This window comes from Lagopus muta, chromosome 9 (genome assembly GCF_023343835.1).
Source record: "Lagopus muta isolate bLagMut1 chromosome 9, bLagMut1 primary, whole genome shotgun sequence".
Classification (NCBI taxonomy): domain Eukaryota; kingdom Metazoa; phylum Chordata; class Aves; order Galliformes; family Phasianidae; genus Lagopus; species Lagopus muta.
In genome coordinates this window covers 13,251,464-13,267,611 of record NC_064441.1, presented here as the reverse complement: position 1 = coordinate 13,267,611, position 16,148 = coordinate 13,251,464, and the positions used below count along the sequence as shown (strand labels likewise).

The 16,148-nt window shown below is 39.1% G+C and overlaps 1 protein-coding gene across 1 annotated transcript in view; it reads right to left on the bottom strand.

Annotated features, from left to right (window-relative positions):
* Window positions 1–4,365: 4,365 nt before the first annotated feature.
* The window catches only part of SLC9A9 (solute carrier family 9 member A9), a 180,378-nt gene continuing 168,595 nt past the window's right edge, over window positions 4,366–16,148 (bottom strand). The window contains exons 15-16 of the mRNA XM_048954553.1: window positions 14,399–14,504; window positions 4,366–13,873 (exon numbers count right to left, since the gene is read on the bottom strand). Coding sequence (XP_048810510.1) covers window positions 13,649–13,873; window positions 14,399–14,504 — 331 coding nt within the window. The 3' untranslated portion in view covers window positions 4,366–13,648. The remainder of the gene's footprint in view (window positions 13,874–14,398; window positions 14,505–16,148) is intronic.

Below are 16,148 nucleotides of genomic sequence, written 5' to 3'. Positions count from 1 at the left end.
GGAATTTCCCAGAGAAAATCATGCCATAAAATACTCAATGTGAGGTTTCCATGAGAAGTTTTCTTTTAACTTTCGTAACCTTGATCATTAAAGCCACTCAACTTCAGGAAAAGTAATGATGTGTAACAAACATTACCTGTGCTGTGGAACCATTTTTTGGGGAAATGTGGGAGGAGGCAATTTCCCTACAGCTAGTAAAGTGAAGATGCATGATTATTTCTTCATTTTCTAAAGGAACGGGCCTCATATTTATGAGAACAGACAAGCTTATTAGTACTGCAGTAACCCATGGTCAATACAAATATTACAAGTATTATTTCATCTTGCTAACTGTGCTTCAAATGGCGAGGAAGGCTTAATATGCTGCATGTCATGCCTGGCTAATTGTGCTGCTAATGAGAATTGTTTTTTGAGATCTCAGTGAGAAAAAAGAATACCCAGCACTGGATAAGATATTTAGTTTTTCTCTTGCTGATGTAAATCAGGAGTAAAAATCCATACTCAGTATTCTGGCATGGTTGTAGTAACAGGGAGAGGAGACTGGATCTCTGTTCGCTTTTTATTTTTCTCTTTAATTGATGATATTGGCTGTTGCAGTGAAAGTCTCCTTGTGTGAATGATAATGACAAATGAATCAGGAAATGAATGGAGAGGAACATATCAGGGAAACAGTCAGAAAATAGCAGATAATATCAACTGAAAGGAAAATGAGCTATTTGTGCAGCACTACCCAGCAAGGGATGAAAAGGAGAGAGGCAATATACTTAATATGGCTTCTCTCATCATGTTTAATTTTTTGATGGGGATGAAAGCCTGAAAACAAGCTGGAGGCAGCAGACTTTTGTGTCTAATCCCCAGGCACTTTCCCCTCTTGCCGTGTATCTAGGGGAACCTGGCATTAGTTATCGCTTCAGGTGACTAGGGAGCAGAAGGGATTTATGGCTGAGAAGTGAAGGGTTTAGAAGTCAGTCAGAATTCATCTAATTGCAGCTACTGAACTGACTTTAATTTGGGAGCATTTGGTGTTGTTGGCAAGCTTTCCATCTGTCATAAACAAAGACACCAAATTAATGAAAATACTTCCCAGCCCCCTTACCTCCTACACAAAAACATTAAACAGGCAAATGGCAGAGATGTGTCTGATGTTGAATTAATAGTGGCAGGGGTGGGAGAAAACATCTATCGATCTGTTTCACATAGGCATGTCTATAACTCAGATGGCTGCGTTAAGACGAACTAGAAGATACAGAGAAGTGGTTTGATATTAGGAGAGAAGGGATCTGCCTCCACTAATTATACACATGGGCAAAAGCAGCTTTTAAAGCAAATCAAAGTAAAGAGGTTGGTCCAAATTCAACTCTGCTACAACTCCACTGAGGGCAGTAGCATTACACCACAAATGGATTTGTCTTTCAGACCTCCACAAAGGGGACATTATTGTGGCTGGTGAAATGAATTGACAATATAGTGGGTCTCAGGAGGGGATATTCAGAACAGTAAAAGCCCTGGCCCTTCTTGCCAGTCGGGTACTGCAGATGGTGCAAAGGGCTCTGTGTTCCCCACAGTGCCACAGGGAGGGATCTTTCTTCTCATGAAGCGAAAGGCACTGATGAGAATGATAGATGGCAGCCTACCTGCTTAGAGGAGTCACCATTAATGTGGGAGGGAATAATCAGCCCTTTGTCTGGGGCTGGGGGAGGCAGCCAACAGCCTTGCTGAACAAACGAAAGTGTTCAATCGGGTTATGTGCTTCCCCTCCCCTGGGGAGGGAAACACTTGGGAAGGTGGTGCAAAGCTCATGTAGTAGTAATAAGCCCTGTTTTATTTACAATTTATTGTACTTTCAACTCAGCGTTCTTCAGTGACAGCTAAACCTAAGCAGTACTACACTAAAGCCATATAAACAGACTTCAACAGAGTAACTGAAGCAATCCTGTTGATTCCAAAAGTAGCATTGCTCTCCCTGGCTAAGTCTAGTAGCACCATGAGGCCAGGTGAGCTCTGCTCTCAGTTAAGTAAGCAGCTGTCACAAACGCTTGGTTACTTGTGACAGAAAGGATGCCCTTCTGCTTTCCAGGACTTGAGGAGGGAAGGATTATGTTCATGTGTAGGATCAGTTCCTCTAGAAATAAAAAAGTAGGTTGCTCTAAAAGGGATTTGTCTTTTTGCTTTTCTCATCTTATGAATACATAAGGGCTGAAAGTGTCACTCCTCTGCCTAAATTTTTAACAGTAAACTCTTTCATTTATGCTCCAGCCTTCTTCCCAGCTTAAGTGAAGTTTGGGTCAGACATTACAAAGAGAAAATAAACAAAAAGCAAACTCATCTTCTGTGAAAACATTTAAGGTTTAGAATTTTCACCCCTCAGAAACTTGAATAAAAAGCCTTCATTTTCATAATGAGAGAAATGTGCTGGGAACAACAGATTGAAACTAAGGGAAGAAAAATTCAGAGTTTAATCACTATCTTTCAATGAAGCCTACGTGCTACTCGGCCACTTCCTGAGGCAGAGCAGATCGGCTGCTGGATCTTTTAAGTGGGAAAGCTGAAACACTGAGCTGTGTAGTTGCTGGTCCTCTGGCAGAAACTTGGAGGTGGCATGAAGATCTGAGCCCTTCATGTTCGGGTAGAATGAAGTTGCCACTGTTTTCATGAACTCTGTGCTGATGTGCGTGGCAGATATGGGTCACAGCAGTGCTCCCTCGAACCACAGTGGGGTGGTTTCTGAGCCATAGCTATACATCAGCATCTACAGTTTCAGGCTTAAGAAACACTGTAAAAAATATGATCTGCAAAGATTATGAAATAACTTATTTTGATTTTAATGTTACCATATTCCCCTCTGTCACTGGCAAACTGAACTCTAACTAAGGAGCTTTGGAGTGTTCGACTGGTGAGTGGGTACTTTGCCTGTGTGAGAGACAAGGCTATGGGATGAGGGAGACAGTTGCAATAGAAGACTTGTGAAGGGTTCCATGGCCTCTCCAGACTCTGGATGAAGACAATTCAGGTTTTAGCTGCCAGGGCAGGGCCTATAGTATGGGGCTGTTCTGCCCCAAGTGCAATCTTACATCCACTATGCTGTCTGAAGACAAGACTAGATACCCTATCTGCAGCTTATCATATAACAGCCATGAAGCAATACATTTTTGCTGGAGTTACCTAGCAGTTGCCAATTTACATGTATTTTTTCCAGCAGACGCAATTTTTTGCTTCACTGAATTAAAAATAGATAAAATTGAGAATTTTCATCAAGTTTTTTTTTTGTGGGAAGAAGAGTGGAATAGGAGATAATCAAACAAACAGTGGCTATTATCCAGTTAAAGAGGCTCTTTAAGACAGTGACCTGCTCCTCATCTCCACCCATGCTGAAGGAATGCAATAAACTGACTGTTCTTAGTGTCAGTGGCTCAACTGTCAAGAAAATAGATGTGAATTAACGACACCTCAGAAATATTTTCACTTGTCTGCTCCTACTAACTTCTCTCAGCTGTATAACACAGTGCCTTTAGTTCTCATGCCCTCTCACTCGTTGAGGTGCTGATTTCAGGTTCTTCCAGTTTAGCAGAGAAGATGTCAATGCTCTCCCAGCCTGGCCTCCTTGTATGGAGCTAAGGGCAGTGTAGCTTCCTTTGCAGCTGGCTTGGCAGCACTGGCAAGGAGGTGGGTGCATGCACAGTGGCATGTGGCTGAGATATCAGTCCTGGTAACTTCCTGCACTATGTTCCCCAAAATAAGGTGAAGAGAGGCTCTGTAACTCATCCATTGCCTCACACTTGGAGATGGAAGGCAGGCTGGAAGCTTTTGATGGTATCCCCTTAAAGCTCAGAGAGCCATTATTTGATTCAAAATTTGATTCAAAAACAGACAGGCAAACTGGGTTGCTAGTTAGAGGGATTTATTCTTTAGGGAAAACACAACAGTTCTTGCAGTGCGTTACAGAGAGAAATTTGCTGCACTGTCCAGGTACACGCTCTGTTCAGCTCTTCAGATTGCTGTAGAATCTGCTTTAGTTATTTGAATTTGAACCACTGATACAAGACAGGGAAAAGCAGCTCTGCAAAAAAGTAAGCATTTGCAGGGTAATTGCCACAGTGCACAGCAAACCCTTTTCATAGCACAGTAAATAACTCTGCTGGAGGACTAGTGTGGAATTAAGCTTTTCATTCCTAATGTATGAATGTACCTGTAGCTGAACTCATACGCATGGAGTAAGATTTCAGCAGGTAGCTGTGAAATTAAGATCACAGGGGACTCCAAGCTTACCCACGTTCTAAAGGACAGTCCCCTTTAAATGATATCCACCCTGCTTGCAACTACAAAACAGAGTGACTAAAACTCATGCATCACAGGACTGTTGTAAACATTACCAGTGACATCTGTCTTGTCAGTGCTGGAGATAAAGATGAATGGCATGTGGGAAATAGCTGCACAGATCCTGGCTGGCCCAGTTCTGGTGGTGGATGGATGGCTTCTCCTGACCCTGTGTGTTGAGAGAGCAGAGCTGTTAGCTGTGAGTGCTGCAGCTCCTTCCTCTTCCTCGGTGCCCAGACCAGGTGGGAGCCTTGCTGGGTCCTTGTCTCCTCTGACTGTTACAAATGTCTGTTAGTTTCCCTCACCTTCCTGAAACAAAATATTGCTTCAAACTTGGAGATTTGAAATTTCCTTTTTTTCCCTAATTCATTTAAAATGAAAAGATCTAATTGTAGGAAAAACTGATTTTTTTTTTTCTTATTTTAACTTTTATCCTCTCAGCTTTCTTATGAATAGTAACAATTAGATTTTGTAGAGAAAAAAGTAATCAACTTCCGCTTTTGTTTTGAAATTATTATTATTTTTAGTTCTGAGAAAAGTCAAAAGGAGCAGCTTTGAAAATTAAAATGTGCTATTATAGAGATATAAAAAGTCTAGGTGTGTGAATTTTCTCTTAAATATTTTTTTCTTCAGTGTGAACATCATCACATGTTCTTTTCCCAAACTTTTCTTTGAAGAGCAGCTAAACAACTTGCCAGTCTTCCAGATATGTGGTTGTTTATAGGTTTTCTTTTGACATCGAAGGTCGTGATGCTTAAATGCCTCCATTTTCTTTGTAAGTGGATAAAAGGAATGTTTTTTCTTTTTTTTTTCTCTTTTTTGGACAGCTTATGAATGACTTCTGATTTGATTTCTTGAACAGAAATCTGCCAGCTACATGCAGCTGGGAGTTTAATTCATACTGAACAATTCATGCAGGAAATTTTTTTGTTCATAAATCCTTTTTAAACTTACTCCTAAATTTAGGCTTAACACCAGTTTACAGATGCATTTGCCTGTGAGTTTATTAATAGACAGTTCTCGTTCCTTTTAACTAATGTGAGTTTCCTGGCTTTGTCGTCATGTTCCCATTCAAAGCCTCTGGGGGTTTTGAAGCCTTGTCATGGAAAAAGAACACTGTTGGGGGATGGAACTGATTTGGGTGAAGTGGACACTGAGCTGGTGAAGAAAGGAAGTGAGCTGTTTTGAGAACACTACAGTTTGTATGATACGTGACATTCTTTACTACCCCGCCACTGCTGGAGCAAAGAGATACTTCTCCTGCTGTATCTGGATGCGTTGTGCATGTCCTGCATCCCCAGCTGGGCTGTTGACTGCAGGGATTGGACTCTGGGCCTGGTAGAACTCAGAAAAGATGCTGTTAGCCAGGGCTCAAGAGGGCATGTTGATGTTATCTTATGATGACCATCCATGGGGAACAGAAAATCCCGGTTTCTGAGATCACTTTCCCATTCTGAACTGAAACAAAACTAGGTTTCTCTTATGAGATTCAATATTATTTCATAACTTTAATCTCTTCAGCTTTACTTTTGAATAATATCCTTCCATACTAATATTTGATGAAATAATTGAATAAGTATTCAAAATTTGAATCAAAATTAAGCAATAATCAAAATGTTTCATGAGGGCTGATGTAGCTGTGCTCAAGTCACTTTGAATTCTATGGGTTACGTGTGATCCTGAAGTCAAGATGAAATATCCAGTGATGAGAAAGGGAATAATAAGGTACAGAAAATGAACTATCAATGAACATCAAGAATAGAGGGCTGTGATTTTGTCCTGGGAACTTTTGCGCCTACGCATATGTATAGAAAGAAGAGATTTAATGAATCTGGGAGCAAGATGGTTGGAGGTAACTTTAAAACGTTTTCAAAGGGATGATGCTTGCTGGCCTTCACTGGTATATGCAGATAGCATTTTTATAAGGTGTTAAGGCAAAGATGCTTCTTCTGAAGAAACAAAGAGTGCGCCAGTGCAGGAGGAAATTTTGCCATCTGCAGTGAAACATCAGCACAACACCGTGATGGGCACTGGGAAAAAATGATTTCTTTCTTTAGTCTACACTGGTAGCCTGCTGTCAAGCCAGTTAACCTTTAAGATAAATGTGAAAGTGCGAGAGCTAGCAGGAAGAGAGTGGGAAGTGAGCTTCTTGGATGCAAGGGACAGTTGTTTTCCATGAAAGTGTGGGTGGGATATGGCCATCCTCCTGCAGCCCCAGGAGCTGGAACAGCATGTCATCTTGGAGAGGCCTTCTCAGGAGCCATCTCTGGAGAGGACCTATGGCCTCATCCATAGCACAGCTGTAGGCAGAGTGCACCCATAACACAGGGAAAATAGAGTTTATAGTGACATTATTTGGTGCAAATGGACTGAAGTCAAGAAGGGATGGGAGCTATACATGCAGAGTGGTAAGATAGTCACACGTCTCCTTATATGTCTTGAAACTGTATTTAATTGTAGCTTAATGTGCTAATCATTCAGAGGTATTAATTTCTAAGATTACAAATATATTTGTAAGAGCTGTGTGGTGGGAGATAATGTATCAAAAGCTGGACAATTTATCTTTAATTTGAAAATCTTATAGGCTTTCTTAGTTTCAAAGAGTTTTGGCCTCCATTTGATACTCTGGTGTTGTATGACAGCAAACTCATGTAAACAAAGAATTTTTCTCTGTGAAATCAAATTGAAGCATTAGCACTGCAATCCTCAAATCATGCTTGAAAGAGAAACTTCAGAGATCCTATACGCTGTTTTCCATGTTTTAGTGTGCACTGCATTCTAAAAATCACAGAGCTCATCTATTGTTGTAGCTGCTTGTGAAGAATATTCTCTTTGTGTTTTCAGAATGTGGAAGAACGTGTGGTGTAAACTTAGTCTTAATCAACTGACTGCCAAGCACGGCTCTTAACGTGAGTTAAGCTCAAAGAATCTGAGAGCTTCAGGTGTTGCTCATGTCTAAGTACTACATCTCTAGCCTTGTACTCCTGCATCCTGAAGTGACACCTTTCTGTTCAGGAAGGTTCTCAAAGTTCATGTCAACTAAGACTGCTATGGGCAGTAGGCCAAATTGTACAGGAGGCATATGCTGGAGCAGTCTTGGAAAAATATGCTGCAACACACCCTGGGCTTTCACACAACTCCTGTCTGTCCTGAGAAGTCATGATTGTTCTACACTGCTTCAGAAGACACTAGGATACTAAACAGGAGATCACCACTCCACATTGCTTGTCCAGGTCTTAGCTTGTGTTGTTGCAGAGAAAGAAAAAAATGGGGATATGTGGAGAGGAAGGAGAAAGCAATGGACTGAAGGGGAGTGGTACAGAACCACTTAAATCTCTGAATTACTCCTTAAACTGTAGCTGAGTCATGCTGATATGGAAATAGATTCCATTATCTGAGTAGGGAACTTACTGTGTTGATTTAAAAAAAAAAAAAAAAAAAAAAGTATTTGTGCTGCATTTTTGTTTTACTTAAAAGATCTTTTGGGAGCAGTGAGTATTTTGGCACCTCCTATGCACTAATTTCAATGTGACTTGAAGGCTGCAGTGGGCTTTGAAAGTAAGCTGCTGTGTGTTCATTGCTTTTAAAACTGAACCATTCAATTAGGAGGCAATAGTTTCAGGATCTGAAGTTTAGTCTTGTTGCTTGAAAATTCTCAGCTCAGGTTAACATGAAGCAAAGCTTTGAACAACCTTGGACTTTTCCAGAATGAATTTGGTAATGAAGATGTAGCAAGGGTTGTTATTTGCAGCTCCAGCTGCAGGAAGTGGAATAGCAAAGGGGAGCCTGTGCGCAGCTGGCAGCACCTAGGTCTCCTATACCCTACTCATAGGGGCTGGAGCAGTGTGAGTACACTGCTAGTTTGCTGGGTCGGTTCACCCATGTTTTTTAGGGATACTGAAATAACTTGTACAGTACCTGGGAGATATTGATAGAAATCATTTGGAAAGCCTTGAAAGCAGAATTTGTTTCTGGTCTTCTTCTGCACTTCCTCTTTGTGCTGTGTAGAATTTTTGGGAATAAAGATGGCTAGTGGAAGTCTCTGAGGTCATTCAGGTAATACCTGTGATACAGCCAGTTAAAATTTTTTAGAATTGCTCTGTATCAGTGAGGAACTGTGACTATTTCAACAGAAGGCACCCATTAATCTATATTTGCTTTGCCCTAATAAACTTTGTTAGACAGGGTTTAAATAAATTTCAGAGAATGTTGTCAAATGTCTGTGAAATGAATAGTTTTTCTCAACTTTCTGATTAAGAGGAGACATAAAAACCAATGTCAAAAATTAATATTATTTCTTTGTTCATGCAACAGCATTCAGACTAGTTTGGATTGTATACAGTCTGGAGTGTTACTTGTGTATTCACTGTGTTTCATGAGTGTTTCAAATAATTTCAAATAACTTCCCAGCTACATGTACAGAAAGTATAAACCTTGTGCAGTATGATCATAAGAGTGTTCTTCCTTGGGAAATCTAGCTGGAATGGCTGTCTTTTTTTTTTTTTTTTTTTTTTTTTTTGGAAGTTAAGTGGTAGTTTAAAGTTATTCTCTGAGGACCTACACTAGACTAAAAGTCAGGGGCACTGCCTCCGTGTTCTTGTCTGTGCAATGAAATCCTTTGCTAGTGTTTTAAAACCTCATCTCAGAAACAATTTTGCATTTTCTGGTTAAACCCTGCCAAATGCTGGTATGTGAGGAGCTTGTCCAAGTGGGGAGGATGTTTGTTTTAAACCAAGTTTAAGAAGTTCAAAGGTCCTTGTCAGATTCTTCATTATTGGTGTTCAGAACTCTAAATATTGGGAACTCAGTGTCTGCAGATTGATTCCTACAGTAAACTAAGCAGTTATGGTACTGAATTGTGACGTTTTTTTTGCGGTCAGCATTTTTTTTCTTTTAAAAATAAGTTGTTTTTTCTGTTAATTTTTTTTTGCCTGTTCTTTGATTTATCCTTGGTTCCTGTAATTAAAGTGCTTGCTCTTAACTTTGGTAGCCATAGTGAAGTGCTCAAAGTATACCACAATGTGCTTGAGACATCTCTTTGAGCACAGTCTGTATTAAAGTAGACATGTAGTTGACAGACATTGTTTTGATTTCTTTTTGAAGAACTATTACAACTTCGGCTGTCATTACTGTGCAGGGGATAGAAGATCATAATTTTTTTCTAGTCAAAGCACTAAGGAAAACAAAATTTCATTCTAAAACACAGGGAAGATGAAAGAGACAAATGTTGGAAAAATGAATAGCTGGTAAAGGAGGGAGAGAAGAAATGAGGAAGACTGAAGAATTTCTATCTTCAGTTGTTTATTCAAACTTGCGCAAATATCAGCCCACTATTGCTTTGCTAAGAGTGCTGCTGAAGGATTAGCCTTTCACCCCAGCTCCCTTTCCTTCATTTTCTTTAAATTTGATCAGTCTTCATCTGGTAGAAGTGGCTCCCTTTTAGGCCTGTGGGGCGCTGAAGTTTTTATAGAACAGTATTTGAGTCAGGAATATGGCTCTGGCGGCTTTTAGCAGCATTTTTCAAGTTAGTTCTTGGTTTCTCGTGCTCTTGGTCAATACTTCATTAGTCTGCAGTTGCAACAGGATGTCTTGGTGATCTTTTTCAATCTGAATATCTTCTCTGGCACAGATTTCTCCCTGCCTTGCTACCCTCTTTTTTGCTTCATCATTCATTTACTCTTTTCCTTTTCTCTCTTATTTTCGTTTCCATTCAGGCATGTATGCAGAAGTACTGGGTTATATTTAGATGGAACCGTACCTCTGGAGTCAGAAATCTCATTATGCTTATGAGATATTATTCTACTTCAATTCACTTGTGTATAACTTGTCCTAGACCTACATAATGCCTACTATCATAGTGTGAAGTTTTTTTTTTTTGTCAGTGTTTTAGATTGTTAGGCGTACTGCTCTCTAGTTTCAAATCCTTACTGAATAAAGTAGCATTTTATTTGTGTCCATCTGCTTCTGTGCTGATGGACATACAGAAGCAGACAGCTGCGTAGTAAAGAATGATGTAGGACACGGGCTGGAAAACTCTCCTGGGCATTCCCTACTGTTTCTGGCACTAAGATTTCAAGCACTGCTGTGTCCTCAGAAGGATGAATGTAATTTGACTTGTTCAGATTTGGGAATCCTCTGAGGCCTGAAACAATATTTGTTCTGTGCCTCAAATCTAGTTTTGGAGGGAAATAGTAGTGACCAGTGACAGTAAATTATATGGGGAAAATGTTTCCTCTGCTCTGATGGAAAAATTATTTGTTTGGGAGCAGAGTTGTTGCTATTACAGCCATCATGCAGCAGAGCTTGTGCAGCACTCCGTGCCTTCTCTGGTGAGCAGGGGGAAGACAGCCCAGAGCAAGGTTGGACTTCTATGGGAGGAAGCCAGTGTATTTGTTAACAGTGGGAAAGCTGGAAGAATATAATTGGTAACATGAAGATTGGAGAGGATATTCCTGCATTACTTGGTGGCTGATAGCAAAATATGTACCAGTTTTTGAAAGGAAAGAAAGATCTGTTGTATGGACCATCCTAAGCCCAGCAAGGCACATAAGTTGCTCTATGGAAAGAGTAATTTTGGCTTCAATTCAGTGAGTTTAACAGCTGAAGTTCTGCACAGACATAATTGGTTTTCTGAAGTTAGCCCTAACAGAGTTACTATGAAAAAGTTAGAGCTTTTATCACAGCAATGTAAATGCATGCTCCTAGTGGCCTCTGCTTTCAGTGAGGTCACCAAATGTTACAGTTCTCTGTGAAAGTTAGCATCGTGACCTGATATTTTTAGTACAGTGTCTTTGGGACTGGCTCCCCTACACATCCAGGAGTCATTCTGCTTTGAACGTTTGCCAAATGCTCTCAGCAGCTAAGTATAAAACTTCAGTTATTACTTCTGAAACCTGAAAGGTTTAGTGATTGAGGAGATTTTTGTTTCATAATATTTTGGACTTCATACTGCATGTGCAGTCACTATGTTTTGACAGTATTTTACATTTTATTTTTCCAAGTACTGTTTTATTACATTAGCTCAGATAGGAAGAATAACTTCACATTTATCATGAGTAACTTGCATGTTCAAACACTGATATTGAATAGTTTAAATCTCTGGAGTACAAACTATAAATTAACATTAGAGGCCTCTCAACATCCATTATGCTGTTTAAAAGGTTGTGCAGAATTAATAGTTGCCAGCAGTTTCTACTTGGATACAGATACATCATCTCTTCTACCATAGTCTTAACTCTCTTGAACTGCATGTGTTGAAAAGAATATCTCAAAATTAAAAAATGGCACGGCTGAATAGTGTAATGAATCACCAAGGCTTTTATTGCCTTTCAGGAGAAGATTCATGTTTTCTTGCAGCTCGCTTTACTAGTTTTCCTAAAAAACAGGGATACTGTATGGTTGGCTGAGCATAGCCCTAGAGGACAAAACCCCATCTTGCTGGGACCTCTGATTCAGCCTCTTGACAAGCTTAGCATAAAAATCTGATATGCGAAGACATGAAGAATGAGCACTTCTGTTACAAGAAATGACTTTCTTTACCAAGTAATATGGACTTTTAGGCATGCAGATAGAACAGTGAAGAGTGTTTTCACTACTGACTCTTTTTAGAATAAATAGAATTTCAGGCCCTAGAGTTCTTCATTGATCATGTTTCTCAGAAGTGTGAGAAATTTGGACATAGATACAACAAATAAATCAGTGAAAATCCCACAGTGTGCTGCAGGATGCATTGCAGACCAGAACTTTTGGTTAAGAGCTTGTCATTTCCAGTACGTATAGCAGTTGGGAAAAACAGCTTGGCATCTTTGAAATCCTGCAACAGCTTATTAGTTTGTGCTACAGGCTAAGGGTGGGAGTCCATGCTTCTTGAGGAACATAGGAAGCCTGGGAGAAGTACTCAGAACTTGTGAAGATAGAAATTGGAAACTCTGGCTACTGAAATCAGGACTGTGCTTCTACCCATCTGTGGTAATAGTTTTCTCGTGGTGTTGCTGCATATTAATGTCACTGCAGCTTGTAACAGCTTGTTTATCTTGTTTGCTGTTCTCTTTGCCATTCTGATGATGTGCTGCTGGATGCATAGTACTAGGCCAGAAAATCTTATCTTCACCCCATCTCCATCCCTTCTCATAACCTGTTACACACACACACACACACACACACACATATTTAGCTTCACCACAGTAAGACAAAGCAAGGAGTTGGCAATTAATTACTTTTTCTCAGAACCTATTGTGACTTATTTTTTTTAAACCACACATGAACTAAGTTCCTTTGAAATTTCTTGGTTAGTATTTAGGGAAAAATAAAATGTCAAACTAGACTTCTGATCTTTCATAACAGCATGTAGGACTCTAGTGTTCAAATTTACGGCTTAAAGCAGCTGTTCTAGTTGCATTTACTAATTAATTAGGCTGGAAAAGAATGACTAAGGTTTGATTATATTTAAATTTGTATTTCAGTTTCTGTCTATGTTGAAATCAAGATATACTTGTCTTTACAAACACTCATGAAAATGACTCATTTTTTTCTGAGATGACAAATTCGTTGCTTATGGTGTGCATTGAGAGTGACCCTACTTAAGAAGCTTAGTCAGGAATATTATCTGCTGTATGTTGAAACTCTGGAGGTGAGAAAAAGCATGTGACCTAACGATAGCCTGGCTCTCTCCCTGTGTTTACACTATTTATGTAGTAGGTACAAGTGCTCGTCTGTGCTAGAACATAATAATAGGGATAGGGCATCTAGGTGTGTGAGATTGAATCCTTGTTCATTCCATTGTTGCGTTTATGCAGATATAATTAATACTTTCATACTTAAATTCTCCTCTTGTTTTTCTAACTACAGCTGACCTTGCTACCAAGATGAAGCAGAGTAAAATAAGCACATTTTACCTCTGAGAATCCAGTCTTCAATACAAAGGTTCTAGGAGCTTTGTATTAGACATGCTCTGAGTATGTTAGGAAGGTATTTGTCTTCATCCCAGCAGACTGAAGATTATAATTAATGTTCAGAGGAAAGCGTACATGTGAAAAGGATATGATGCAGTCAAATGCCATCTCAGACAACATGTGACTGTAATGGATTTACAGAGGGCTGGCAGTATCTATCTTTTATTAATAAGAAGTGCTGCAGTAAAGAAAAATTGCATATTGTTGTAGTTGTGTAGATGATACTATTTTTTTTTTTTTCAACAGAGAAACCAGAACTTACTTGGTAACATCTTAGCACAAAAATCTAAGAAACCTTAATATGTTTTCTTGTTTTTTGTTCATGAAGTTATATCTTTTATTTCTTTGGTTTACTTATTTCTTCTGATTTAAAATTACACTGTTCATGCTGATGAATTCAGCTCAGGTTGACCTGGAGTGTGTTCAAGCTGGAGTTTGTATGCTCCTAATCCAAGGTCTCCTTCATGAATATCTTCCTTGCCTACAGCCTGGCTGCTGCAGCCTGTTTTGTCCTGTGCAGGCACTAGTGTGTGAGCAGATGCTTCATAGTTTTTGGTCAGTTCATCATTATTTATGATATAATCTGTGTCCTCATTCTTCAGCTGATCCTGTATGTTTCAAACAAGGAAAAATACCAGTGAAAGGACCATTGAAGAGGATTTTTATAAGGTTTAAATGAAGAACAGGTTAGATACAATTCCTTTCACTTAATTTCCTTCTTCTTTCAATTATTAACTTATGATCTTCAAGAAATTTTGATGATTAGGGCAAATAGTTGCTTACCATGTTCAGCTCTTGGACAGTGCTGTGAAGTGAATGTACTATTCAGATCTCTAGGATAATTTCAGTGCTTAAATATCACTGACATTAGTCAGATGGAGCAGCCAATGCTTTCATTCAGCATCTGACTGGATTATTTAAAATCTGACTCATGAGCTGAGTATGTGTGTCCATTCTTCACAGTGCAGCATGGCACCTTCTGGCATCCCTCTCTACAATCCTGGAGAACTCCCTATAATCCTTCACTATAAAAGTAATAGGCTTTAGGAAAAGCACTGTGCCAGGCTGTTCCATTGAGTACAGTGACTTTTTGGGGTACACTTGAAATACCATTAACCAAGTTAGGTACTTACGCCATATGCCCTGGGGCTGGTCAGAATTCTGGCAACAGGATTACACCAGTCAGGTAACGTCGTCGTGAGAGGTGGACCGGCATGTGTTAAAATAGGTTTTAGGTATCTGTGAAGTTTGTTAAAGAAAATTTCCTGTGTGAATTTGGTACTAAGATGCTTCTGTAGGAAACTTCATTATAAAGCATAAGGGCATCAGCCAACTGGATGGAAACAAGCAAAATAGTATTTATGTACTCATCCATTATTGCATTGATTTTTACCTCTCACAAGTCTTTATGATGCAGTGCTCAAAATCTGTCCAGAAGCACAGCAAAATGGCTGAAGTGGATGTCATGGAGTACAGAAATGGGAAAAGGAATTGGAAGAGGTGCAATACGCACTAGACTGTTCTGCTTGCTGCTCTCATCCACTGTTTGCTGTAAAAATGTGATCTTTTTAAAGTACTTCCTGTTATAATCACATAAGATGCAATTGTATCAGCTATTTATGCGAAAACAGTAGCTAACAGTTTCTTAAACATATACTAAGTTTTCTGTAAGATGAATGGATTTCTTCAACTGGCAAAGAATATTTCATCAAGTATCAAGTTGCTTTATTCTGAGGAGCATACAAATGTTATTCTCTGTAATACTCTAGTATTCAATACATTTGTTTTGCATAGTCATTTTACAACACTCAACATATTTGTTATACATCAATGTTTCTTTACATAAAAGCATGCAAAAACATTAAGAACAGGCTTTATGTTAATGTCTCACACGTCTTTCCTATCTTTTTTTCATTCAAAAGTGCTGTATTGAGATGAAAGAAAAACCTGCTCATCTTAAGCAAACATATCCTCCTTGTATCTGCCAATAGCAGCTCCCTCAAGCTGATATATTTTCTCTGTTATTTTAACTTGCCAAGTGATTTTTGGTAAGGAGGTCTCAGATTTTTTTTTTTTTTTTTTTTTTTTTTTTTTTTTTTTTTTTTCAAACAGGGGAAAATTTTCATTATTGATTCTGGTCCCTGTCTCCTCCTCCTGTCCCAGCTCTCTCTCTTTCCCTCCTTTAAAGGAAAGTAGACATAAAATGAATGATGACTTGAGTTCTGCAGAAATATTGTAGAAATGCTCAGTGAGTAACAGTGTGTCTTAGACCTAGTCCTTCCAGTACCATCTCTTCCTTCATTATTGTCTGGCACCACTGTTCTAGCCACTCTATATAAACTGTCAACTGAAGAAACTGAGTTACTGAAACACCCTCAAAATCTCAGATAGATTGAAAGGCTAGATTATGCACTTGGCTGTCCTCTGTGCTACAGCCATAGCAGTTGTTCTGTGGAGTCTTTTATTTGTATGTATATTTTCTCCTGTGCAATTCTAAAAAACTTAATTGCATCTATTGGAAGATCATGTGATTCCCTCATCCAAAGTTAGTGGGAAAGATGAATGTTGAATCCACTCAAATAAATAAATCTGATCAAAACAACAATCCGGGCGGGATCTATCAAAGTGCCAATCTGATGGGGTTGTGTAGGAAAGTTTATAGCAGGTTATATCTTTTTCTGTAGGAGCAGGGGAAAAAAAAAAAAAAGAAAAAAAAAAAAAAGCCTTCCTGACCCACTTTTATTTGAATCTCGAAGGAAAAGTCCTCCCGAGTGCCAAGTATTTAAGAGCTATTTTTAAAATGCAATGTATGGAAGCTGCCAGTTAGAGCTGTTTTGTTTTCAGCATTTCAAAAAACAAAAAATGAACCTGATTAGGAAAAAA